We start from the raw sequence: 26,697 nt of genomic DNA, 5'->3' as shown, positions 1-26,697 counted from the left end.
AGGCTGGTGTTTGTTTATTGTGGATAACCTCTGGCTTGTCAGATTTTGTCCCACTTGACTTCCTTCTCTTCCCCTCCTTAGCAATCTGTTCACCATCAGTAACTTCTACTAAATGTTCACTAATTTTTAACAACCTTGCACATAGAGATTGAGATTTAACTGTTTTTGTTTTAGAATTCTGTAAATGTTAAATAGAAGAGAGGCATGAAATCATTTCTGATAAAAATAGAAGTTAAATCTGTGTTAAAGGGTTTTGTGGCCCCTTTCTCCCTAGCTCTGGCTCTCAGCTGAATAGGTTGCATCAGGGAGTGATCACGCAGTGTGTTGGTGCTATCTGTGTTGAGTGACTGGTAAAATACCACAAAACGAAATCTTTAGTTTCCCCTCCAAGTCTCATTCTTTACATGAGAGCATAGGAAGCCTCCAGAAGACTTGCATGATCCTAGTATTGAGTCTTCTTCTATGCATCTATCAAGGAAAATGAGAGAATTTTGGAGCGGCTGGGATTATTTATTTACTTATTTATTTTAGAGATGGGGTTTTGCCATGTTGCCCAGGCTATTCTTGAACTCCTGGACTCAGGCAATCCTCCCACCTTGGCCTCCCAAAGTGCTAGAATTATAGGCATGAGCCACATTGCTCGGCCTGGAATTCTTATTTATAACCCAGTGACACAAGACTGTAATAAAACTATTAATAGATAATAATCAACCTCATCACTTGTTCAGTTTCTCTTGATGCAAGGCCAGCAAATAAAAACTTTGTAACCACTTAAAACAAACAAAACAAAAACAAAGCTTCCTTCACTCAGAAGGAAAGTCTGCGGATAAAAGCCTTCACCCATTTATTCCCCTCCCCCACCCCCCTCCATGCACACCTTACCTACTTTCCATATTATCCACTCATTCACTGGGGAATGAGTATCACTCGTGATGAACAATAATAGATTCAGACCCAGGCTTAGTGGAGTTTACTTCCCAGCAAGTCTAGTTCTGATTGTCTTTTCAGGCCTGTCTTCATGAATGCTTTCCTAGCCTTTAGCTAGAATTAATCTTATCCTTCTTCATAATGCTAAAGCAAGAATCTTGATTTTCTATTATCAACCATGTCCTGTGTTATATCATAGCTACTTTGCACATATCTTTTTCCACCAATAGATCCTGAATTTCCTAGTGTCTTCATATCATCCTTACACATTTAATTGCTCATTATGGTTGAACTGGATTTTTTTTTCCTCACTCAAAAAGGCCTTTTTCAACCCTTTAGCTAAGTGTTAGCACAAGTTAGATCGTGTGACAAAGAGCATGTAGAAAGGGCATTGTAAACAAAAGAGAAACTTGGAAAATTGCCTAGAGAGCATGGCAAAGTGCTTGGAATGGTTGGCACCCAGGGTTTAAATGACGGAGTCATGGGAAACAAGTCCAGATAGGTAAGCATGGGGCTGGTGATAAAGAACTGAGCTTTACAGATGAGGAAGATGAGACACATAGATGTTATTTGATCAGCCCAAATAATAAAGGAATTAGAACCCCTTACCTGATTATCCACACCATCCAGGCCCAGCACCCTCACGTAAGCTCGGACCGTGATTTTATGCTACCATGCCAGCCCAGGGCAATTGGCTGGGAAAAGATGAAGAGAGTGACAGAGAGTGTCTATGACACTAATGTCTGTGTGGTTCAGCCACATTATTCCTCTCTTTGTAGTGATCATGCAACTTGAAGAAAGGCAAGAGCAATAGGAAGCAAACAACCAAGAAGCTTAGGTGTGTTGAAGACAACATTCAGCACTGATGTGTGGTGTGCTGTAGTGGCCAATCTGAGTTCCTAGTTAGTGTGAAATAGACTGGCCTGTGAATTACGCTCAGAAGCAAATGCCAAGAGTTGCCAATTTTGCCATTTGCTTGGCTCTTTACCTTGAATTTCATAGAACCAATATTTTAAATGGTACCTGGGCTAAAATAATCAGCAAAGGTGTTGAGCAGATAAATTATCAAAAACTACAGGCCAGGCATGGTGGCTCAGGCTTGTAATCACGGCACTTTGGGAGGCGGAGGCGGGCGGATTACCTGAGGTCAGGAGTTTGACACCAGCCTGTCCAACATGGTGAAACCCCATCTCTACTAAAAATACAAAAATTAGCCAGGCATGGTGGTGGGTGCCTGTGATCCCAGCTGCTCGGGAGGCCGAGGCAGGAGAATAGCTTCAACTCAGGAGGCGGAGGTTGCAGTGAGCCGAGATCTCACCACTGCACTCCAGCCTGCCAGCCTGGGTGAGACAGAGTGAGACTCCATCTAAAAAAAAAAAAAAAAGCTACACATATCCAATAAACATAATAAATAATGTTCAACCTCTCTAGTAATCAAAGAAATACAAAAAAGGAAAACTGTTTTTGGCTTATCAGATTAGCAAAGATCAAAAAGAAGGGACATAACTAATATTGGCAAGGACTTGGGGAAATGGACTGTCACACAAGGCAAAATTTGATACAACCTTTCTCCAGAGTAATTTGGTGTGATATAGTTCATAAGTCATTAAAACATGTTCATCATTTGGCCTGGCAATTCCACATAAAGGAAATTAATTCTAAGGAAAATCAGAGATGGGCATAATGCTACTTTTGAACTGGGTTTATTTCAACATTAAGACTCTAAAAAATTAGAAATAACTCCAACGAGAGGGGAGTAGGATCATATGTTACAGTACAGAGATGCAGTGGTAGAATACTGACATAGCACAGCATTCTTAATGTAATGCTAAGTGGGAAACATAGACTACACAACAGCACGCATAGGGTAAGAGCATTTTTTGAAAATGCAGGCATACATAACTGACATATGGAGCAAGTAGGAATCACGGAATATAACAAGAAAACATCTTTAGTTGTGTCTCTTACTATCCCTTTATTTCTTTTTTATTTTTTTAGACAGTCTTGTTCTGTCACCCAGGCTGGAGTGTAATGGTGTGATGTCAGCTCACTGTAACCTCTGCCTCCTGGGTTCAAGCAATTCTCCTGCCTCAGCCTCCTGAGTAGCTGGGGTTACAGATGCCCACCACTATGCCCAGCTAAATTTTTTTTGTATTTTTAGTAGGGACAGGGTTTCACCGTGTTGGCCAGGCTGATCTCGAACTCCTGACCTCAAGTGATCCGTCCACCTCAGCCTCCCAAAGTTCTAGGATTACAGGTGTGAGCCACCATGTGCAGCCGTCTCCTACTATCCCTTTAAATGCCACTGGATACAAACAAAGGCAGTCCCTTGACTTTTCTGGTCACTTTAAGACACAAACACAGTCTCAATTCGATGATAATTAGAACGTTTGGGCCTAGATTAATCCCAGCTTTATTCAGAGGAGCAGCCCCTCACACAGCCACCGCTTGCTGCAGAGCAACGCCTAGGACAGTGAAAAGGATTCGATCCTTTTCCCTTTCCCCATCAGCCTCTGCCTCTCCACCCCTTCAATGGTGATTTTTTACTGTTCCAGGGTTGAACCAGAGGGTGGCTGGGAGGCAGGTTTAAGTTTGGATGGAAGAAACAACATGCAGAAAAGCTGTTGCTTGACTAGAGTGGTTGTGAGGTGGCATCACACTCTCTGGGTAGGGCAGACGTTTAAATCTGCCTCTTCTGTTGTGTGCTCGTCTGGGGTTTGCTGAGATGGCCCGTGGCCCAGCACTGTTCCCCAGCAGCTCTTTCCATGCAGATGATGTGCTCTCCCCTGCTCTGTGCTAGGAATCCAGGGATTCACCCACAACCTCTTTCTACTCAGGTTTCTTCACCCCTGGAGCCGACTCTAGCAGACATGAACTAAGAGAACCCCATGCCTCCTCAGCCTCTCCTGGGGCCCACATCTTCTCCAGGGGACACACTCATACCGTGGTTGCCTGAGAAACCCTGATGAGGACTGATTGACAGCTGAGCTATGCACTTCATTCTGCAGTCAAAGCAACTGGCAGGCCCCAGTTTCTCCAACTCAGACTTCTCAGGCAGGAGGCAGATACCAGTCTACCTTTCCTCCAAACCACAAGGGACAAGATTAAGCTCTTCCAGTCGTACCAGTTAAGCTCCCTGGCTCTAGAGAAAGCCTCCTCACAAATCCTCCCTCTGTCTTCACTCTTCCAAGTCAATGCATGTAAGGGGACTTAAAACCCTAACTAGAGAGACTTGGGTTTTGTTTGTTTTTAAAAATCCCACAAAGCAAGTTCTCCTGATTGGTCTTCTCACAACTCCCTTAGATGTCTTGAACCTCTTGCTTTCATGCTTTAGCTAAAACTGAGACAGAGTCCTAGTCCTGTTACTACTGCTTTAAAACACATGGATGAACATATGTACACACACAGCAGTATCTCTGACTGTGGGAGTTATGAATGATTTCTTTTATTCAAGTTTTTGTTTGTTTGTTTGTTTTAATGGAGACAGGATCTCGCCATGTTGCCCAGGCTGGCCTTGAACTCCTGGGCTCACTTGATCCTCCTGCCTCGGCCTCCCAAAGTGTTGGGATTACAGGCCTGAGCCACCATGCCCGGCCTCTTCAAGTTTTTTCTTTAATTTCCAAGTCTTTTGCATTGAATGTAATTTTACTTACTTTCTTTCTTTTTTTGAAACAGCGTCTTGCTCTGCCGCCAAGGCTGGAGTGCAGTGGTGAGATCTCAGCTCACTGCAACCTCTCCCTCCCAGATTCAAGCAGTTCTCCCACCTCAGCCTCTCTAGTAGCTGGGACTACAGGTATACACCACCATACCCAGCTAATTTTTGTATTTTTTTTTTTTTTTTTTTAGTAGAGAACGGGTTTCTCCATGTTGGCTAGGCTGGTCTCAAACTCCTGACCTCAAGGGATCCACCACCTCGACCTCCCAAAGTAATGCGATTACAGGCATGAGCCACCTAGCCCAGCCTGACATAATTTTACTTTCATAATTACAAAAAAAAAAAAATTAACACAGAAAAAATTGTATAATGGCAAAGCAAAGTCAGTTTTATTGACATTTGAAATTTCCTAGGCCGGGCGCGGTGGCTCACACCTGTAATCCCAGCACTTTGGGAGGCCGAGGCGGGCGGATCACGAGGTCAGGAGATCGAGACCATCCTGGCTAACACAGTGAAACCCGTCTCTATTAAAAATACAAAAAATTAGCCAGGTGAGGTGGCGGGCGCCTGTAGTCCCAGCTACGCGAGAGGCCGAGGCAGGAGAATGGCGTGAACCCCGGGGGGCCGAGCCTGCAGTGAGCAGAGATCGCACCACTGCACTCCAGCCTGGGTGAAAGAGCGAGACTCCTTCTCAAAAAAAAAAAAAAAGAAAAGAAAAAAAAAAAAGAAATTTCCTGTCCCAATCAATGCTGGAGAATTCCTCTGTGAACAAATTTCTGCATGCTGGATGTTTTCATTATGCTCTTTCAGGTGACAAGGAACATACAGCAGTTTCCTCAAGGGATGAGTGGCACTTTATTGTCAGGATCTAATGGAGAAGTAAGGAAACACAGGAAACAGCCTCAGCCCTGCACGGCCAGTCCTCAGGAACCGGAATGTTGATCAGAATACTGCAGCATTCTGGTGCCAATCAATCAACCAGGCTGGTAACCACAGGCTTGTGGCCCGGCTTCTCTGTTCTGCTTCTCCCTACTCTCATTGCCAGGGCTGATTTTCTTCTCGCAAGTTTCCTCTCTGCCCCATAGCTTCTTCCTGTTCAAGACTCTGGTGCCTCATGGCTTCTCTTCATGGTACTGCTCAATACCTTCTCGCTATGTGTCTCTCAGCCATGTCACTTTAGTTTGTCTTACTTGTCATTATGATTTTAAGACATGCCAAGAGGAAAGACGTTATTAAGTTGTTAATCACTCTCCAAAATAGAACAAATAGAATTCGCTGGGCAGCATTCTTGCTCATGTTTAGCTTTTGGGTAATTAGGGTAGGAATGCAAAAAATGTTGGATCCCATGAGGCAAAGCACAGGAACTACCCATGACCATTTTACTATGAGTAGGACAGACTCCCAACACTTCATGGGATACCTGTTTGCTAGAAAAGTGGTCCACTTCTTTCAGACAGATCTACCACCATGCTTAATTCATTACTTCTGTGGCTTGATCAAGTGCTATTTTTGGGTGTTGGCAAAGAGAATAGAGATGCCAGAATGATTTAAAACAAAATAAAACAAAACAAAACAAGATGGAGGGAATCAGATATCCAGATTTCTTTTTCTATGCCAATAACGTCGAAGGGATTCAAAGCTAAATAGTTGATGTCTTTTAAAATCTAAGGCCATTATTAATAAATAATAAGCTACACCCATAAACATATACCAAATAAACAGTTCTTTCCTTCTATAAAGCACACCTGGCACTACTGCTTCTTTGTATTGACATGTCTTTTCATTTTTGGGAAATAGGCTGATTGTTTACAGACTGAGTTCAATTATTTTGTACCTATTCTTGATGCACTGAGACACATTTATTTAAAGTACATAATGTCCTCCAATGTTAGTTATATTATCATTTATATCATGTAACAAAGCTTCTTTTAGGCCTTTTCTCCAAAGACTCATTGAGATTTCATGATAAATTATTTAATACATGATAGGGAATGATCACAAACTTTATTACTGAGATTGAGAAAGAGGAATTTAGATACTAGCATCTGAAAGTTAAAATGATAGTGAATAATAAGAACGTATAACAATGACATTACCAGAAAAATATCTTTTACACAAAATCAAACTTCCGTAAATAAGTTACATAATTTGGAGTAGACACATGCATTTGTACTTCTGGCAGTATTTCATTTTACCCCCAAGTACAGATTTTGTTCTAGAATTATTCCAGGAGTGGTTCTCAGGAGTATGTTTTGGTAAATAAGTGTGACTACATCTACAGACAAAACTTAACAAGGTCTTCTGGATGAGATAATACCATATGAAAACAATATGTGTGTTTTGAATCACCCAGGCAGAATAATCATTCTAATGATAACATTTAGTGCAAGGATTCAAGAGGAAATGTTCAAAGTTAAAGCCCTTTGGCGTGTGATTCTTCAGTAATTTCTGATGAGGTGGAGTGGTTTGTCAGGTCAGTTGGTTTATCAGCAGATGGATAAAAAGGGTTTAAATGCCACACTCATATTTGCAAGGCAGGTTTGTTTGCCAGAGAGGAATTGGAAAAGGCAACAACCATGTGGAAAAGGGTTATTTCAAAAGTTAACTCTTTGAAAATAAGTAAACTGTAATCCAAACCAATAAGCTTTAACTGATGTCAACAACAAGCTTCCTTTGACCCAGTGAGTGAATCCTGAAGCAGATGTGGTTTGCGAGTCATGGACTCTCCGAACCTCCACTATCCCTGATGGGAACCAAGAGCAGTAGATTCATGGTGCTGACATTTAGAAAACCTCCATGCATTTCCTCAGCATTCTGCATCCTAACACAAAGACTAAATAGCTATTTGAGATCTATCGTTCTTTCGTCTGGCTTGCGTATTTGACCAGTGTGTGTGGGTAGGGTGGGAAGGAGGATGGTGAGAGTTTCATATTGCCACATTAGATTCCTTAAAGTTAAAGCAAAGTCCAGAATGTTGGATTTGAGTTGGTTTCCCAGCACCCTTAAAACTGCATGATACAAAGGGTGAATTAAGTTGAATGCAATAATAGTAGATTTTAATTACAGTATGAGAAGTGAAAGTAATGTCATCTTGTCACCTTTTTGCTTAGACACAGAAGGAATCTATAGGAGCATCACTTTCCTTTAACTTTGTGAAATAGCGTAGGCTGCTGTTTCTGTCTTCCTGGCAAGACAGATTCCAAGAATAAGAGTTAAATTGCCTGAATATGAGGAAAAAAAAGATGTTCTGCATTCTTATTAATGAAAATGAAGGGGAGATGCATATTCATATGTACCATTCTATCTTGTTACCTAACTCTACATAACTAGCAGTGTAAAGGATGTGGTCAGAATTTAGGGTGTAGTTGTCTTTGGAAAGAAGCCATGAACAATATAATGAACAAATTCAAGATGTTGAGATCATACACTCTGTCTATGGATGAAAACCTTCATGGTTCTAACCTGCCTTGCAGCTGTGCTAGTATACCAGACTTGCAAGAGGCATCTATGTCCCCATTCTGCAGCTCTGAGCAGCTTCCTTGCACTTTTAGAATCCTGACACTCAACTTGCCATTAACCGTTGCCCTACAAGTTTCAGTGGAAGATGTCTGAGCATCTCTATAAAGGGGAATAAGAGGGATGCAAAAGCTAAAAACTAGTTTTTCATTCTCTTGTATTCATTTTTTCGGTTATTCAACAAATATTTTTCCCTGCTTGCTGTGTGTTCAGGAAATCGACACTTGACTCGGGGAGCTGATAATCCAGTGATAAGACAACCAGCATGCAAAAAAAGTACAGAGACTCAACAGAGGAGGCTTATTCTAGGCATGGGTTGAATAAATCAGGCTCCTGGAAATAACTGTTCTTACTCAACAATTATCATCATGCTGGTGGGGTGAGGGAGGTCTGAGCTAGGTAGAAGCTTAATTCTTTCACTCACCACTTTACAATCTCTGGCAAGTGTTTTCACTTTTCATGATTTCAGCTCCTTTTACTGTAAAATGAGTATAATACCTACTTCACTGGATTCCTGTGGTAATTAAATGAAATAATCTAGGTGGAAGCGCCCAGCATCATAGCTGTCACATAAAGTGTGTTTCCCAGTGAAAACTTTCCGCCTCCGGAAACAATATATGTTTACAGTGTGCAGGTTCCCATCACCTTCAGCAGCAGCATGAAGGTACTAGAAATGATACCAAATATTGCCTTCATTTTCTATAAAGTTATTGTCATTTGGAATCTGGAATCATGTGTCCTTTTCTAGCCGTTTCATTTTAATCATATAATGGATCCAGACAGGAGCAACAGAAAGTTCAAAGAAAGTGAAAGAAAGGACAGCAGACACAAGAGGACAATATACCAAACTGGGACTTCCCAGGCTGAAATACAGAGGCCCAAGGGAGACAGAGTTAGAAACTATGAGATCTGAGCTAAACATGGACTTGTTGACCACATTCTTAAATAGTGGGGCATACCCTTTGCAACCTTAGCAAAAGTGTACTTAGAATCACAAAAAGTGGGAAGTCTGGTACAGTGGTGTGTGCCTGTAGTCCCAGCTACTTGGGAGGCTAAGGCAGGAGGATAGCTTGAGCTTGGAGCTTCAAGGCTAGCCAGGGCAACATAGTGAGACCTTGTCTCTAAAAAAATAAAATAAAGTTTAAAAAGTGGGGGCTGGGCGGAGTGACTCACACCTATAATCCAAGCACTCTGAGAGTCTGAGGCAAGGGGATCACTTGAGGTCAGGAGTTCAAGACCAGCGTGGACAACATGGTGAAACCCTGTCTCTATTAAAAATACAAAAAATAGCTGGATATGGTGGTGGGCACCTGTAATCCCAGCTACTGAGGAGGCCGAAGCAGGAGAATTGCTTGAGCCCGGGAGGCAGAGGCTGCAGTGAGCTGAGATTATACCACTGCACCCCAGGCTGGGTGACAGAGTGAGACTCTGTCTCAAAAAAAGTAAAAAATAAAAAGTGGGAAAGCATCCTTGATAGCCTCTAGTTCAACTCCCTAATTTTGTGGGTGAAGAAATGCAGGTCCAGAGAAAAGAGAATTTCCCAAACTCATATTCATTAACTTGTTCACCAAGGGCTAACTGAGTCCCTACCCTATGTCAGACATCCTTCCAGATAACAAGACAGGCAAGGTCCTCATGCTTGTAGATTATGTTTTAATGGGGTACAAAAGATATAATCAATAAGAAAGTAAATAAGAAGATAATTTCAAAAGAAGATTAACAAGATTAAGAAAAGTAAATGAGGGCCAGGCACAGTGACTCATGCCTGTAATCCCAGCACTTTGGGAGGCTGAGGAGAACGAATCACTTGAGGTCAGGAGTTCAAGACCAGCCTGGCCAACATGGCAAAACCCCATCTCCACTAAAATTACAAAATAATTAGCCAGACGTGGTGGTGGGCACCTGGAATCCCAGCTATGCTAGGCAGGCTGAGACACAAGAATTCCCTGAACCCAGGAGGCGGAGGTTGCAATCAGCCGAGATCATGGTTTACTTTTCTTTTCTTAATCTTGTTCATCTTCTTTTGAAATTTCTTCACTTATTTACTTTCTTATTGATTATATCTCTTGTACCCCATTAAAATATAATCTACAAGCATGAGGACATTGTCTGTCTTGTTTTCTGGAAACACTCCAGCCTGGGTGACAGAGCAAGACTCCATCTCAAAACAAGCAAACAAACAAAAAAGAAAAGTAAAGTAAACCAAGTAACTTGATAGAAAGCAACTGAATATGGGAGAAGGAATAATCTATTTTGGAGGGTCGAGGGGGCCTCTCTAAAGATGTGACATTTTAGCTAAGGCCTAAATGGCACAAAGACATAGCCATGTGACAAAATGGGGAAGAGCTCCCTCCCTTCAGATGGAGGGAACAAGACTGAAGCCCAGTGGGAGCCAGCTTGGCCTGTTAAGAGGGAAAAAAGCCAAATGCTGAGTGGAGAGGAAAGAGGAGTGATTAAAAGTGGTAGAAAAGGCAGAAGGTGAGACACTATGCAGCCTTGAAGACCACAGAGTTTAACATTGTATTCTAAGCACGATGAGAAGCTTCTGGAGGGATTTAAGCAGGGGATGGCATGATATATCTTACATTTACAAAAAATCATGTTCATGTTCAATAAAATTGATGGGGGCCAGGCCTGATGGCTCAGCCTGTAATCTCAGCACTTTGGGAGGCCAAGGCAGGCAGATCACTTGAGGCTAGAAGTTCGAGACCAGCCTGGCCAACATGGCAAAATCCCATCTCTACTAAAAATACAAAACTAGCTGGGCATGGTTGCGCATGCCTACTGTAATCCCAGCTATTCGGGAGGCTGAGGCAGGAGAATCGCTTGAACCTAGGAGGCAGAGGTTGCGGTGAGCCAAGACTGCACCACTGCACTCCAGTCTAGGTGACAGAGCACTCCATCTCAAAACAAACAAACAAACAAAAACAAAACAAAACAAATAATAAAATTGATTGGATGCCACTGTTTTATACTGACCTTCTCCTGTACTAGGTCTCAATAGATCAAACCAAAGTGGAAACACTTTTAAGTGCCACATGATCAAACTGAAACTTAAAAAACAAAAACAGGCAAATCCCCAAATAGTCCAACTTTTCCAAAAACAACAACAACAAAAAAAAGACAGCAGATTCACAACTAATTGCAAAGGGCCCAGCCAACGCCCGCATGATAAGGAAGGTTCCCCTGCTTTAATCCTTACAAGGAAAGTAACCTGAAGTAGCCTGATGTTAATCAGTCCACCTTTTTGTATTATGCTGTTTTATTGTTCCTGCTCAAGCTATCTTGTAAAAACCCATTGTTCTGCCAGGCAAGATGCTACTCAATTCATGAATCACTAATAAATGCCAATTAGATCTTTAAAACTCATTTTGTTGGAATTTTGTTCTTTGTCCATCACTCTTGCTCCTGTATAGAGCCTGGATGGAAGGGGAGCCAGAGTGAAGCAGGGAGACAGATAGGGGCTTGTGTTAGTCAGTTCTCACGCTGCTATGAAGGCATACCTGAGACTGGGTAATTTATAAAGGAAAGAGATTTGATTGACTCACAGTTACGCATGGCTGGGGAGGCCTCAGGAAACTTACAAATATAGTGGGAAGGGAAAGCAAACACATCCTTTTTCACATGGCGGCAGGAGAGAGAAATGCCGAGTGAAGTGGGGTAAACCCCTTATAAACCGTAAGATCTCCTGAGAACTCATTCACTATCATAAGAACAGCATAGGGAAACCGCACCTCCCACGAGGTCCCACCCCCCAACACGTGGGGATTACAATTCAGAATACAATTCAAGATGAGATTTTGGGTGGGGACACAACCAAACCATATCAGGGCTCCAGCAGACATCCAGGTGAAAGATGGTGGTGGCTTGGGCCAGGGAGGTGGCTATGGAGATACTTGCTAGACTGCAAGCTCCAGAAAGGTGAGAATCTTTGTCTCTTTTGTACACTAATGTATTCCAAGCTGCTAGAACAGTGTATGATATATAGTAAATGCTCAATAAATGTTAGTTGAATCAATAAATGGTCATTTTCTGAAATTAGACTAGAATCCAGATTTAAGATAAATAAAAGTATAAGCTGTTCATGTATGCTGGAATAGTATGCCTTATTCAGATTTGGAATAGTATGTGTTTTTAGACATTTTAATAAAGAACATGCAATATTCTTGCAATTGTGTGGCCTAAACCATGGCATCAACCAGTGCATTCAGTGCAGTATGAGAGGTAGCCGGGTGACGACAGGCAGTGAGCCTTGCCCAGTGCACTCCGCTTGTCTTGAGCTTGCCATCTAAGCTGTGTTTGTGAACATCTGCCCTGTAGTTTGTTTTCTCATGATCATGCTGTTGATTTAAGTACGACATAGAAATCTGGGAGTGGATCTGTTGGGCCTTTGCCAAATAGCTGATGCTTTTGAGTTTCTTTACAGGGTAAGGAAAATTGAGGATGATTCCCTCTCTTTTTTTGGAGGGGGAGACAGGGTCTCACTCTGTCACCCAAGGCTGGAGTGCAGTGGCACGATCTTGGCTCACTGCAACCTCTGCCTCTTGGCTTCAAGTGATTCTCCTGCCTCAGCCAGCCAAGTACCTGGGACTACAGGAGGGTGCCACCACACCCGGCTAATTTTTCTGTATCTTTAGTAGATACGGGGTTTCACCATGTTGGCCAAGCTGGTCTCAAACTCCTGACATCAAGTGATTCACCCACCTTGGCCTCCTTAAGTGCTGGGATTACAGGCCTGAGCCACTGTGCCCGGCCATGATTCTCTTTATTACCATAGATCTCTTTTGTGTTGGGAGTGGTGATACATAATTCCCACCCTCCAACTCCATTATCCCTCCACCACCTTTACCACCCATCCTGCACATTTCACAGGTCACAATGACAGTGTTTCATTTGTTCCAGGCACATGCATTCCATGCATTAACTCTAGTAATCCTCACAAAAGCTCCAGGAGATATTATTACTTTTATCTCCACTTTACAAATGTGCAAACTGAGGCACAGAGAGGTTAAAATCACACCCAGTTAATAAAGTTCAGAGCGGCTGGGCATGGTGGCTCACATCTGTAATCCCAGCACTTTGGGAGGCTGAGGCAAGAGGATCACTTGAGGCCAGGAGTTCAAGACCAGCCTGGCCAACATGGCAAAACACCATCTCTACAAAAATTAGCTGGGTGTGGTGGCGCATGCCTGTAATCCCAGCTACTCAGGAGGCTGAGGCAGGAGAATCACTTGAACCCAGGAGGCAGAGGTTGCAGTGAGCTGAGATCACACCACTGCACTTCAGCCTGTGCAACAGAGCAAGACCCTGTCTCAAAAAAAAAAAAAAAAAAAAAAAAAGGTCAGGGGCCACATTCATCCCAGGAAGTCTGATTTCAATTTAGCCTCTCAGTATTTTAATTTCTTCATTGGTAAAATAGGGATAATATTATCTACCTTCATAAGGGTTCTTATGAAGATTAAATTAGTTAATATGTGTAACGTGCCTCGCCCAGGGCAAGCACTCGGTAACTGTTAGCTATGATTAGCTTTCCAGTATTATTCCTATGGAAAAATTACTTTTTACACACATGATTTTAATTTGTGTACAGGATCACATCTTGCACTTATGTCAAATATCAACTGAACTGCTTCACAATAATGGCAGAATAAGTTGGTAGACCTCATTTATTATCCCCTAGATTGAGCAAATATATATTGATCGACCATGAGTCTGGGACCATGCTAGGCCCTGGGGATACCAAAACAAATGAGACACAGCACCTGTCTTCAAGGAGCTGACAGCCTGGTGACACAACCAAATAGGCACATGACAAGTTATTCAATGTAATTTGGTAAATACAGAAGTGAGAGTGGGTGATTTCCGAGTTGACTCAGGTAAAAGGTATAAATTCAAAAAGGGATCATGTAAACCTAGGAAGACAGAAGAGCTCTGATGAGCTACAAGAGGGACTGACACTTAAACCCTAAGTCTGACCTCAGGGTGGACAGCTAGGCTTTTCTACAGCACCTTCTTGAGGGTGACTATTGGTAAAGGGCGACTATTGGTGAGAGACCAATCACTGTGATCTGAACCATTACACATCCTTATTGTTACTTAGATAACTTATCTTTTCCTTCTGTTGTGAGTTTGTTTTCTGTAAAAAGAAACATCCAGAAAGGTTGCAATGGTCAATTTATTTTATTTTATTTTTTTTAGATAGAGTCTCACTCTGTTGCCCAAGCTGGAGTGCGGTGGCACGATCTCCGCTCACTGCAACCTTTGCCTCCCCAGTTCAAGCGATTCTCCTGCCTCAGCCTCCCCAGGTAGCTGGGATTACAGGCACCCGCCATTACACATAGCTAATTTTTTTGTATTTTTTGTAGAGAGGGGGTTTCACCATGTTGGCCAGGCTGGTTTCAAACTCCTGTCCTCAAGTGATCCGCCCACCTCGGCCTCCTAAAGTGCTGGGATTACAGGCACGAGCCACTGCACCCGGTCTTTTTTTCTTCTTTTCTTTCACCCAGGCTGGAGTGCAGTGGCACGATCTCAGCTCCCTGCAGCCTTGACCTCCTGAGCTCAGATTCTCCCACCTCAGCCTCTTGAATAGCTGGGATTACAGGCACGCACTAGCACGCCCAGCTCGTTTGTTTGGGGTTTTTTGTAGAGACGGAGTCTCAGTACGTTGCTGGTCTCAAAACTCCTGGGCTCAAGCAATCCTCCCACCTTGGCCTCCCGAAAGCGCTGGGATTACAGACATGAGCTACCATACAATGGTCAATTTTTTAAATACAGAAAATATTGCTTTTTATACTAGAGTAGGCAGTCTCTGTCACAGCCATTTTTGGAGTTGAAGTGGGCCTTGTTATCCAGCTTGGCTTAAAAGCTGGTGCCATTATTTTGTTGCCTCTCTTTGAGTTCTAAAGGGCTGTTGCTGTTACTGTTGTTGTTGCTTGCTTGCTTTATAAAGTTTACCACTTTTCCTTCTCTGAGCTTCCCTTCCTTCAGACTTCCGTGTATGATTTAACTTTACCCTTAGGAAAAGAACACATTTTTCAATATACTTGCTTGCTTTTTCTAATCCTTGCCCCTCCCTGAGTCTTGGCCGTGGACTGAACCAAAGAACAGGCTCTGATGTCAGGGACAAACGCTCTCAAATAACAATCTTTTCAGAATATCAACAGGGAGAGAGACCAGGCCCCGGATGATAAAGCTGCTGGTGCAGCCACTGAACCACAGGGCTTTCTCTTCCTTTACTCTGCCTCTTTCTGACTGGGAACACACAACAGTTGTTTTAAAGCTTTCCCTGGAGGGTGAACGATAAGAAACCTGTTACCTTTTTGAGAAGGAGTCTCGCTCTTTCACCCAGGCTGGAGTATCTCCGCTCACTGCAGGCTCCGCCCCCCGGGTTCACGTCATTCTCCTGCCTCAGCCTCCCGCGTAGCTGGGACTACAGGCGCCCGCCACCTCGCCCGGCTAATTTTTTTGTATTTTTAGTAGAGACGGGGTTTCACCGTGTTAGCCAGGATGGTCTCTATCTCCTGACCCCGTGATCCGCCCGCCTCGGCCTCCCAAAGTGCGGGGATTACAGGCGTGAGCCACTGCGCCCGGCGGAAGTATCACCTTTCTAAAGCAGGAGAACAAAAGGCCACACTTTCCCCAGGTGGTGAGTCTCTTGGGGCTTCAGGGTTTTGAAAAGGCTCTCGCTTGGACATCCTGATCCATCTTCCATTATGACACTGGCCCGACGTTTAAGCTCTGACTCGGGATACAGTTCCTGCCTCATCCTCTCCATTTGTGCTTTTCTGTGTGTCGTGGTTGCTGGGCAGTATGACAAAATTATGTTTGGATTCCTGTGTGGGAGGAAAACTTTAATACTGCTTTGATCTGCAAATCAAGGGACAAAGTCACTTTCATAGGATTCAATGTAATTGGAAACTTTATTCTGGGGTTGGCTGATGGCTGAACTTGTAGGAGATCAAGGGACTATTTGGCAAGATGTCCTTAAAGGCTGGAGTGGAGGGTTGATAGAGATTGGGGTGCTTAGCTGCCTAGAAGGAGAACAAGGTGTAACAAGACGGTCAGGTCGGCGAAGATCAGCTGTAAAAGAAAAAAAAAACAATGTGTAACAGAAGCAAGGGAGTAAGAAAAGTGAAGGAGAAATGTCAGAGATGTCAGAGAGGAGATAAACAGAAAAGTGAGAACATCCAAAAGAGGCATGGATGCCCTTGGCAAGAGGAACTGATAAAGGGAACTATTCTGAGAAACATTTGAGATTTTTCTGACAAGAAAAGGGAAGCTATTCCTGGCTTAGGGAATTGTTTGTTTTCAAAACTTGCATAACTGCTCTCTCTTCAATCATATTTGAATTCTCATTACTGCCTGTTTAATTGGCAAAAATCACTGTAAGTTTATATCAATTGCATTGTTTCTTAGTGGGGTTAATAATACCCATAGACAATGAGATATACAGTTAGAAGAACATGGGTTTTAGACTCAGAGCCGTGTGGGTTCGCGTCTCAGTATGGCAGCTCCAGCAGAACTTCCATGTCCTCTCTGTAAATGAGGATGATACTGGAGCAGTGTTAGGATGAGGATTGGCAATAAGAACTGCAAAGTCTGGCAGATGGCAAGAGCTCAATTCATATCATCGGTTATTATTTTTTATTGGTATGATTTCACCCGAAGACAGGGTGTTTGGCCAGATTATATCTGGAGACCTCTTTCGGCTTTGTAAGATTTGTCAGTGATTTGGATGTGATGTAGGAGTGTTGAGGCTTTTCTGACCATAGATTTTAGACTAGAAGATATCTTCAAGATAACCTTATCTGTATCCATGTTTTTTTCAATTTGTACATAACAAACCATGCCAGAATTTATTTTTATTTTTATTATTTATTTATTTTTTTTTTTTGAGACGAAGTCTCACTCTGCCGCCCAGGCTGGAGTGCAGTGGCACAATCTTGGCTCACTGCAACCTCTGCCTCCCAGGTTCAGGCGATTCTCCTGCCTCAGCCTCCCGAGTAGCTGGGATTACAAGCGTGCACCACCAGGCCCAGCTAATTTTTATATTTTTAGTAGAGACAGAGTTTCTCCATGTTAGCTAGGCTGGTCTCAAACTCCTGGCCTCAAGTGATCTGCCTGCCTCAGCCTCCCAAAGTGCTAGGATTTCAGGTGTGAGCCACTGCTCCCAGTCTCACCCCAAAATTTAAAGGCTTAAAACTGCTTCTGTTTATTAGCTTACCATTCTGTGGGCTAGACATTTGGGTTGGACTCAGCTGGGCGGGTTGCTGGGGATCACTCATTGGGCACCACTATGGCAGCTTGGCCGGGTCTGGATGGTCTAAGATGCCTTCACCCACGTGTTGAGTAGTTGGCAATGGCTCTCTGCCAGGCCTATTTCTGTGTATGGTCTCATCCTCAAGGAGACTAACCCAGGCTTCCTTATACAGAAGTCTCAAGGTCCCAAGAGGAAGAGAGCAGAAGCTGTAAGATCCATTGAGGCCTGTACTCAGAAGTCTCAGTTTCACTTCCACCATATTCTATTGGTCTTAGCAAGTGCAAGTCTGGCCCAGATTCCAGAAGGAGGTGAAAGGAGGTGCCTTTTAACAGCAGTTGTCCTGGGTCAGTCTTACTCCAAAGGCCAGAACAATTTCTGTTTTGCTTCCTTGGTAATAGTAAACACAATGCCATCACTGACTACCCGAACCTTGAATTTTCTGGCTGTTGACTGGACCTGTTCATCCACTTTCCTGACAACCACTAAGAAAGAGGTAAAAGAGACCCTGCCTCAGCCAGGCACGGTGGCTCACGCCTGTAATCCCAGCACTTTGGGAGGCCGAGGCGGGTGGATCACGAGGTCAGGAAATCGAGACCATCCTGGATAACACGGTGAAACCCCATCTCTACTAAAAATACAAAAATTAGGCCGGCGAGGTGGCGGGTGCCTGTAGTCCCAGCTACTCGGGAGGCTGAGGCAGGATAATGGCGTGAACCCGGGAGGCGGAGCTTGCAGTGAGCCGAGATCACGCCACCGCACTCCAGCCTGGGCGACAGAGAGAGACTCCAACTCAAAAAAAAAAAAAAAGACCCCGCCTCTTAAGAGTGGCAAAAAGTCGCATTGCTAAGGAGTGTACCTCCAGGAATGATAGGAATTGTGGAGGAATTCTTTGCAAACAATCTACCCATCACTTATTCCTCTTTGACAAGTGGGGAAAGAAAAGCTAAGAAAGTTAAATATTTGGCCAAGATCACCCAGCAAGAACCTGACACTACTCCTGGGCTCTGTCTCCTATCTGATAGTAACTCAAGAATGGGCCAGGGAGGGTATCATTAACAAGGAGCAGATAAGTGGGGCCAAAGAATTACTTACAAACGACGACTGGGAGATAAATGGAGAGCTATCATTTACTGAGCACGTTCTAAATGGTTAGTCCATAATTAATTTGTCCTGGAGAAAAGATGGGCACAAAGCCTTGCTCAGAATAAAGTCAAACAAAAATGACAAGCAAAGGTCAGCAAGGACTAAGTTGGGAAAGTCAAAGAAGAGGAGGGGGAAGGGTGTCATAACTCAAGGCTGCAAGTAAAGGAAAAATAAGTTTAACTCAGGAATAGGAACATAAGAGGAGTGGTGTGTTCCAGAGGTGCTAGGGTGAAATCCAAGGCAGCATTTTGCAGACAGATTCATGTGAATGAAGCAAGGACATTTTGACTTGGAGCAGAGGGCTGGGCCTCTGGCCTAGCAAGAAAAGACCTGATTTAATTTAATCAAGTTGATCAGCCTCAGGGTAAAACAAATTAGAAGTGTAGACAACAGTCCCTTGTGATATGTTGAGTCAAGCTGGACTAATTAGGCAGGCAAGCTGTGTATTAGTAATTTCCCTATATGTATGTCATTCTCAACCCTGAGGTTCTCATTGGCATAAAGTGGATGGTACGTCCCAATTGGCGCTGAACATATAACAAGCCCACATGGAAGAGGAAGAGCGTTGTGCAGGCTGGTTATGAAGTTGGTTGAATTCTGCTTACAAACAAATGTTATCTTTGTCAAACTGAGGCTAGAGGAAATAGAAAGTACTGTCCTCAAGTTTTATCACCACACTTCCACTTTATGTTTAGAATTTTTTCTTACTTGCTAATGTTGAGAATATTTGATAGTTTTTTTAAGTAAATGAATGAATCTAGACCACTGATTTTATCATTGTTGTGCCCCTTTTAGTAGCAGAAGCTCAGTTAACCATTGTCGATGTACAAATTATACTTCATAGGGCTCTTGGGTGTGTAGGGTTAAGAAGATGAATTACAGGTACCCAGAGAGTTTGAATTTAGACTTTTATGTCATCGTTTCCCTTCCTGGGTCACCCTTACATCAAAGGCCAAAACTATTTCTGTGTTGCTTCCTTGGTAATAGTAAACATGATGCCATTATCGACTACCTGAACCTTGAATATTCTGGCTGACGACTGTATCTGTTCATCACTTTCCTGACAGCCATCCCCAGAGTTATCCTTAAAATATTTCTGCTTTAAAAATATTTGAATTTCTTCAAAATCTTGCTCCCTTCATGTATCTGCGTGGCACTACTGTCTGAATTTCATTTCTCACTATCTTCAGGAAACAAATACTAGCATAAACATATCCACGGACTATTTATGTTTTACTTCCAACAGCCCTAGCCAGAGTCAGGTTTGTACAGCTCAACATTCAAAATTTAATCAAAATGAAAGTCAATCTCATCACAATAAGATGATGACGAAAAAAAGAAAAAAAAAGTCAAAAAGTTTCTTATTTAAAATACATAAGAAAAATGAGCTGGTTTTTTAATTAAACGTTTCTTATTCCAATAAAGAACTCCGAGACACTGATTTTTTTTTTTTTTTTTAAAGGTAAAGTGTCACTCTGTCGCCCAGACTGGAGTGCAGTGGCGCGATCTCGGCTCACTGCAACCTCCGCCTCCTGGGTTTAAGTGATTCTCCTGCCTCAGCCTTCTCAGTAGCTGGGATTACAGGCACCCGCCACCAAGCCCGGCTAATTTTGTATTTTTAGTAGAGATGGGGTTTCACCATGTTGGCCAGGCTGGTCTTGAACTCCTGACCTCAAGTGATCCACCTGCCTTGGCCTCCCAAAGTGCTGGGATTACAGGCGTGAGCTACCGCGTGCAGCCGAGACACTGATTTAAAAATTGACAAAACACACAATTGCCAAGTCACGAAGTGTAATTACTAAACAAACATAAGGGAAGGGTTCAAACCTTCCTGTTATCAAAGAAATGTAACATATTTTATTAAACAAAAAAATAAAGATTCTTAAAAAGAAAAATAATTACTAACAATTATAAAGAGTACCACCAAAACATTAGAAAAATTAAAATACTTGAAATAATAATACCTTGTCTTCCAAAGATGCCTAGTGGCAGACTTGTACATTGCTGGCATATGTGATATTGGTACAGCTATTTTGGTAGTATGTATAAAGAATGACAAAAAGGGTTGGGCTCCATGGTTCATGCCTGTAATCCCAGCACTTTGGGAGGCCAAGGTGGGAGGATCGCTTGAGGCCAAGAGTGAGAGACCAGCCTGGGCAACAGAGTGAGACCTCTCTTATTTTGTAGAGACCTCCATATCTACAAAAAATAAAAATATTAGCTGGGCATAGTAGCGTGCAACTGTAGTCCTAGCTACTCAGGAGGCTGAGGCAGGAGGATCATTTGAACCCAGGAGTTTGAGGCTGCAGTGAGCTATGATGGCACCACTGCACTCCAGCCTGGAAAACAGAGTGAGACCCTGTCTCTAGAAAAATAAAATTTAACTTTAAAATAATCACAAAAATGTTTAGACTCTTTGACCCAATCATTCTACTTTAGTGTCTGGCAGAGACACTGTAAAAATAGAAAATGCACGGCCGGGCACGGTGGCTCACAGCTATAATCCCAGCACTTTGGGAGGCTGAGGTGGGTGGATCACAAGGTCAGGAGTTCAAGACCAGCCTGGCCAATATGGTTAAACCCCGTCTCTACTAAAAATACAAAAATTAGCTGGGCATGGTGGCACACGCCTGTAGTCCCAGCTACTCGGGAGGCTGAGGCAGGAGAATCACTTGAACCCGGGAGATGGAGGTTGCAGTGAGCCGACATTGCGCCACTGTACTCCAGCCTGGGTGATAGAGTAAGATGCCATCTCAAAAACAAAATAGAAAATGCACAATGATATTTATTACAGCAATATTTATAAAGAAAAATCTCAATGTCCTGGATCAGGAGAATATTAAATAAAGGATGGAAAACATAATATTATGCAAATACTTAATGATTGCTCTGAAGATGAGTGATGTTAAAGGTGTTATTAAAGTTTTGGTAATGTTAAGTTTTTGCAGTGTTAACTTTTGGGTTTTTAAAGATTATATATGCATGATATCTGTGAGTGGCATCTTCTATGTACTTATGTAAATTGGAAGTCTAGGAATCTTCTTTGATGTGTCTCTACCCCTACTCCCCAAAACGCCGTCACTTGGGGGTCGCTTTTCACCTTAAGTCACCCTGAACACTTTCCGCTTTTCTCCAGCTTCCCCACTACCATCCTGGTCCAAGCAAACACCTCTTTCTTTTAGACCCTGCAAGTGTCCTTACTGGTCTGCCCCGCACTGGAATCTACTCTCCACCTGCAGCTAGGATGATCTTTTAAAATGCAAATCCAACGGGTCTTACCCCTGCTGAGCCATCAATCATTGCTCCATGACCAAACACCAAATTGCGGAACCTTACCCCTAATGCTACGTTATCTAACAGTGGCGTCTCTGCTTGTCTTGGGCTTCCTCTCCATCTCCACACTCCAGCTACACTGGCCTTATTTCAGTTCCTTGCTTCTTCCTCTGGGGCACTTGTTGCTCTACAGAGGCTACCCCTCTGCCTGGAAAGCTCTCTCTCAGACCCTTCGGCCATGACCCTTTGGCCTCATCCTTCATCCTTCATTCTTCCAGCCCTATGTCATCTCAGAGATATCTTTCCCAGTGGTGCCTCAGCCCAGGTCCCCTTGTCATATGCTCTCTTAGCAGCTATTTACTGTTTTTTTAAGACAAAATCTCACTCTGTTGCCCAGGCTGGAGTGCAGTGGTATGATCCTAGGTCGCTGCAGCCTCCAACTCCTGGGCTCAAGGGATCCTCCTGCCTCAGCCTCCTGAACAGCTGAGACTACAGGAGCACACCACTAGAGCTGGCTAATTTTAAAATTTTTTGTAGAAGTGGGTTTTCGCTATGTTGGCCAGGCTGGTCTCTCACTCCTGGCCTCAATTGATCCTCCCACATTGCTTCCCAAAGCACTGGGATTACAGATAAGAGCAACCACACCCAGCCTTATTTACTTTTTTATTGTTTCCCCCCACATACACTCCCACCCCAGCAGAATTTAAATCCCATGAAGGCAGGGACTTATTCACTGCTCTTTGCCCAGGGTTCAAATATGTGTTGAGTGAATAAGCCATATTTACCACTATTTGTTACCTTATGTCAATATTGTTATTGGATTCATATCTGTCTCTCCCACTAGACTGTAATCTCTCTAGGGCGGGAGCCCTATCTGCTTTGCTTACCATCGTATGCCAGCATTTGCACCATCGGTGGCCTTCCACAAACGTATATTGAATATTACATATATACCTCAGCATCCCAAGTAGCTGGGACCACAGGTGCAAGCAACCATGCCTGGCTAACTTAAATTTTTCATAGAGACAGGGTCTCACCATGTTGCCCAGGCTGGCCTCAAATTCCTGGACTCAAGCAGTCATCCTGCCTCAGCCTCCCAAAGTGCTGGGATTACTGGTGTGACCCACCACGCCCAGCCTGGATATATTTTATCACAATTGTGTAAGAAATGCAGCAGAAAAATCACACTGAAAGAGTAACATTGACTGTGTTCAGATTATGACAATATTACTGATTTCTGTCTCCAAAAAAAAAAATGGAAAAGTGACAACACAAATAAAAATTCACAAACAAAAAGAAGAAATAGTTCCATATATTGTACATAATAAAAAAGCTAAAATAAAATGAAAAATAATAAAATAAGCTAGAAATAGAAATGATACCTATAATTATTCTACTCTAAAACATCGGGTGTTTTCAATTTTTTTTTTTTGGTGTGCCCAAAAGGGGGATCATTTTTACACACCTATAATCGGAGATAAATGTTGTATTTTCATTTTCCTGCTTCATGTTTTGTCATATGCATTTTCCCAGGATTCTATGTTGTCTACATAATTGTTGTTAGCAACTACGTGATGCTCAGTTAAATTAATGTTCTTGGGGTGGGTTTATTGCTGTAAGATAAATTTCCTGGAGTGGAATTCAAAGTGTTTGAGTACTTTCAGGGAAATACAGATTTCTGGCTTCATTGGCCAGAAGACAGAAAAGAAGCAGGCAGTGGTGGATATGTACACAACCGTGGAAGGAAAGCTTGAGGTACGATTAAGTGAACTGTGATTATTTTTAAAAGAGAGTCAGGGCTGGGCATGGTGGCTCATGCTTGTAATCTCAACACTTTGAGAAGCTGAAGCGGGAGGATCGCTTGAGGCCGGGAGTTCAAGGCAAGCCTGGGCAACAGAGTGAGATTCTGTCTTTACAAAAATTAGTCAGGGATGGTGGTCCCAGCTACTGGGGAGGCTGAAGCCAGAAGATCACTTGAGCCTAGGAGGTCAAGGCTTCAGTGAGCTATGATTGAACCACTGCACTCTAGCCTGGGCAACAGAGTGAGACGTTGTCTCTAGAAATAAATGCAAAAATAAATAAAAATTGTAAAAAGAGAGTCAATATTACATCAAGCCTGTACAGGGGAAAATGTTGCTTATATGGAACATTTCTAAGTCAAGTAGTTTGACTGTCTCCTGAAATGAGACAGATGTTTTCAGAAACAGAGAAGGGTGATGCCAGCTTTTGGGGAACTGACAATTAGCGAGAGCTCCAAGGAAGTGGAGGTCGTGTACAAATGTGGGGCATTAGTAAGTGAGGCGTTCATAAGTTAGAGGTAGCCAATATTGGTTAGAAGCAGATACTTAGGATCTCTTAGTCTGCTCTGTTAGTAAATGAAGTAGCAATAAAGACAGGAGTACCAGGCATCAGAGGGCGGAAATGGCCAAAAAGGAGGCACCAATGCAAATTCTGTAAGTTGAACATGTTGATTGCTGTCTAGTGCTTTGCAAAATGCAAGTCTGGGCAGGGTGACCTCTGGCTTCTTTCTCGAATATTTTATAAAATAGCAGTATCATAGCCCCAAGCAGGAGCCTGAGTTGCAGCCATCTCAGTTCATTGCCTTTTAACTCCAAATTTGCCACTTCGCAGATATCTTGCTCATCACCTCCTTAGCAATACAAAGACCCTAACACTTGTGCTTTACAGCAGACCCTGGATAAAGGATAACAGCGGCTGAGCCACACAGAATACTTTTCCAAGCAGCAGAATCTCCCAGGGTTGAAACCCAACAACATGCCTAACTTTTTCATCACTCTGTAAGCCTTGTCATCATGTTCTTCAAACTCCACTTTCTGTTCATTTTGCCTCCATCCAGGAACATCTCCCTCTGGATTAGGCACCTCTCATTTCCAAACAGTTCTAGGGTCTTCCTTAAATAGAGCAAAATGATCTACTTTGAAAAAAGTGTTAATAAATCACAACAACCAGTGATTTAATTAAGAACTTAAAGCAGCATTTTCATTTGAAAGAGAATTGAGCAGGAAAGGGGAGGAGAGAAGAAAAAAAAAGTAATAGGATTTCAGGCCACATGTTCTGACATTATGGGGCAGACACATTTGTGCGCTGCATGGCTTTTCTGTCCATCTCAAATTACCCCATCCCTTACTACCTTTGCATTATTAGACTTGGGCTCACTCATGGGCTTTTATGTTTTTGTGTGTAAAGAAGTTCATTATCTAAGACCATTATATTTGGCAGGGTGCTGTGGTGGCTTACGCCTGTAATGCCAGCACTTTGGGAGGCCGAGGCAGGGGGATCACTTGAGGTCAGGAGTTCAAGACCAGCCTGGTCAACATGGCAAAACCCCGTCTCTACTAAAAATACAGAAATTAGCCAGGTGTGGTGGCAGGCTTCTGTAATCCCAGCGACTCAGGAGGCTGAGGCAGGAGAATCACTTGAACCCAGGAGGCAGAGGTTGCAGTGAGCCAAGATTACACCACTCTGTCACCTGGGTGACAGAGAGAGACTCTGTCTCAAAAAATAATAATAATATTAATAAGACTGTTACATTCAATAATTTCTTTTCTGCATGTTAGCTTTTATCTTTGACCACTGGATGGACAAGCAAGTATCCTATTTGTTACATTCACTGTTGAATCCATTGCCTACCTGGGGCCTCATAAACACTAAATTGATTAACATTGCTCAATAAACATTTAATGAATTAACAAGTGAATGAATGAGTAATCAGAACGAGAATATTCTAGTTTCTGCATGTCATTAGAACATCTATCATTCAGTTGCATTATTAGGTCAGGTTTTAGCACATTGCTTAATCCAGGTTGTCCTCATCAGCCTGATGATTATTTTAACTACTGGCAAAAACTTTTAGTTTGCCATCGTATTTACAAGAATACTAAAAAAGAAAAAAAAAGAATACACCTAAAATACATGCATTGTTGAAAGGGAAATTCTGATTAGAGCCATTTTTTTTCTAGACTTATAGATTATACTGCTTCTCCATTAGGTCAAGTTTAGCCCATCACATGGATTGGCCTTAGATGTGAATGAATTTAAAGAGTGCGTTGAGGCTGGGCCAGGTGGCTCTCACTCCTGTAATCCCAGTACTTTGGGAGGCTGAGGCCTGCAGATCGCTTGAACTCAGGAGTTCGAGACCAGCCTGGGCAACATGGTGAAACCCCATCTCTACTAAAAATAGAAAAAATTAGCTGGGTGTGGTGGTATGCGTCTGTGGTCTCAGCTACTTGGGAAGCTGAGGTGGGAGGATCGCTTGAGCCCAGGAGGTGGAGGTTGCAGTGAGACGAGGTTGTGCCACGGCACTCCAGCCTGGTGACAGAGTGAGACCCCCATCTCAAAAAAAAGTACATTGATTTGAGGATGAGCTTGATGTTAAGAAAATAAATAAAGACCGCATTAATGTTTTATTTTATTTCAGCAAACTTCAGAAGACAAAGAGGGATATCAGATGGCTTCAGGGAGTGACTGGTGAATGGTTTGAAGAAATTCAAAGAAAAAAGTTTTGCAATGAAACAGATGTTAGCCAAATGTTAAAACAACCACTTACATACAGGCTAAGGAAGGAGATGGCAAAAAATGGTAAGAAAAAGATTTTAGATTTAAAGTTGATTTCTTTTTTTCTGTGGCATAGTATTGTAGATAATGGCCCAGTGGATCTCCAATGTAACCAATCCATGTTTAGAACTATTTTAAAGTCGTAAGCCACAAAAGTTTATAATACAATATACACTAAAAAGAAGTGAACTGAAATTTTACTGTAATAATGTCTTGAGTTTTTTTTTGTTCGTTTTTTTGGGTTGTTTTGAATCAGGCAAGATAGCATAGTGGATAGGAATATAGACACTGATGTCAACAGAGGCATGGATTCAAATCTCTGCTCTGTCTCTATTCATGTGAGTCTGTT

At 42.7% G+C, this 26,697-nt stretch overlaps 1 protein-coding gene and 1 long non-coding RNA gene across 4 annotated transcripts in view; one reads left to right on the top strand and one right to left on the bottom strand.

The window, feature by feature from the left end:
* EXPH5 (exophilin 5) overlaps positions 1-26,697 on the top strand; it is an 89,172-nt gene that overhangs the window by 26,908 nt on the left and 35,567 nt on the right. For both annotated transcript variants that reach the window (XM_032167317.2, XM_032167318.2), the window contains exon 2: positions 26,212-26,372. In XM_032167317.2, coding sequence (XP_032023208.1) covers positions 26,212-26,372 — 161 coding nt within the window. The remainder of the gene's footprint in view (positions 1-26,211; positions 26,373-26,697) is intronic.
* Positions 15,941-26,697, bottom strand: part of LOC131384535 (uncharacterized) — a 32,551-nt gene continuing 21,794 nt past the window's right edge. For both annotated transcript variants that reach the window (XR_009215478.1, XR_009215477.1), the window contains one exon: positions 15,941-16,177. This is a non-coding gene — a long non-coding RNA (uncharacterized LOC131384535). The remainder of the gene's footprint in view (positions 16,178-26,697) is intronic.

The sequence above is a fragment of the Hylobates moloch genome, unplaced genomic scaffold (genome assembly GCF_009828535.3).
Source record: "Hylobates moloch isolate HMO894 unplaced genomic scaffold, HMol_V3 SCAFFOLD_11, whole genome shotgun sequence".
Lineage (NCBI taxonomy): Eukaryota > Metazoa > Chordata > Mammalia > Primates > Hylobatidae > Hylobates > Hylobates moloch.
Note: the sequence above shows the minus strand (reverse complement) of the source record. Positions and strands in the feature narration are given on the sequence as shown.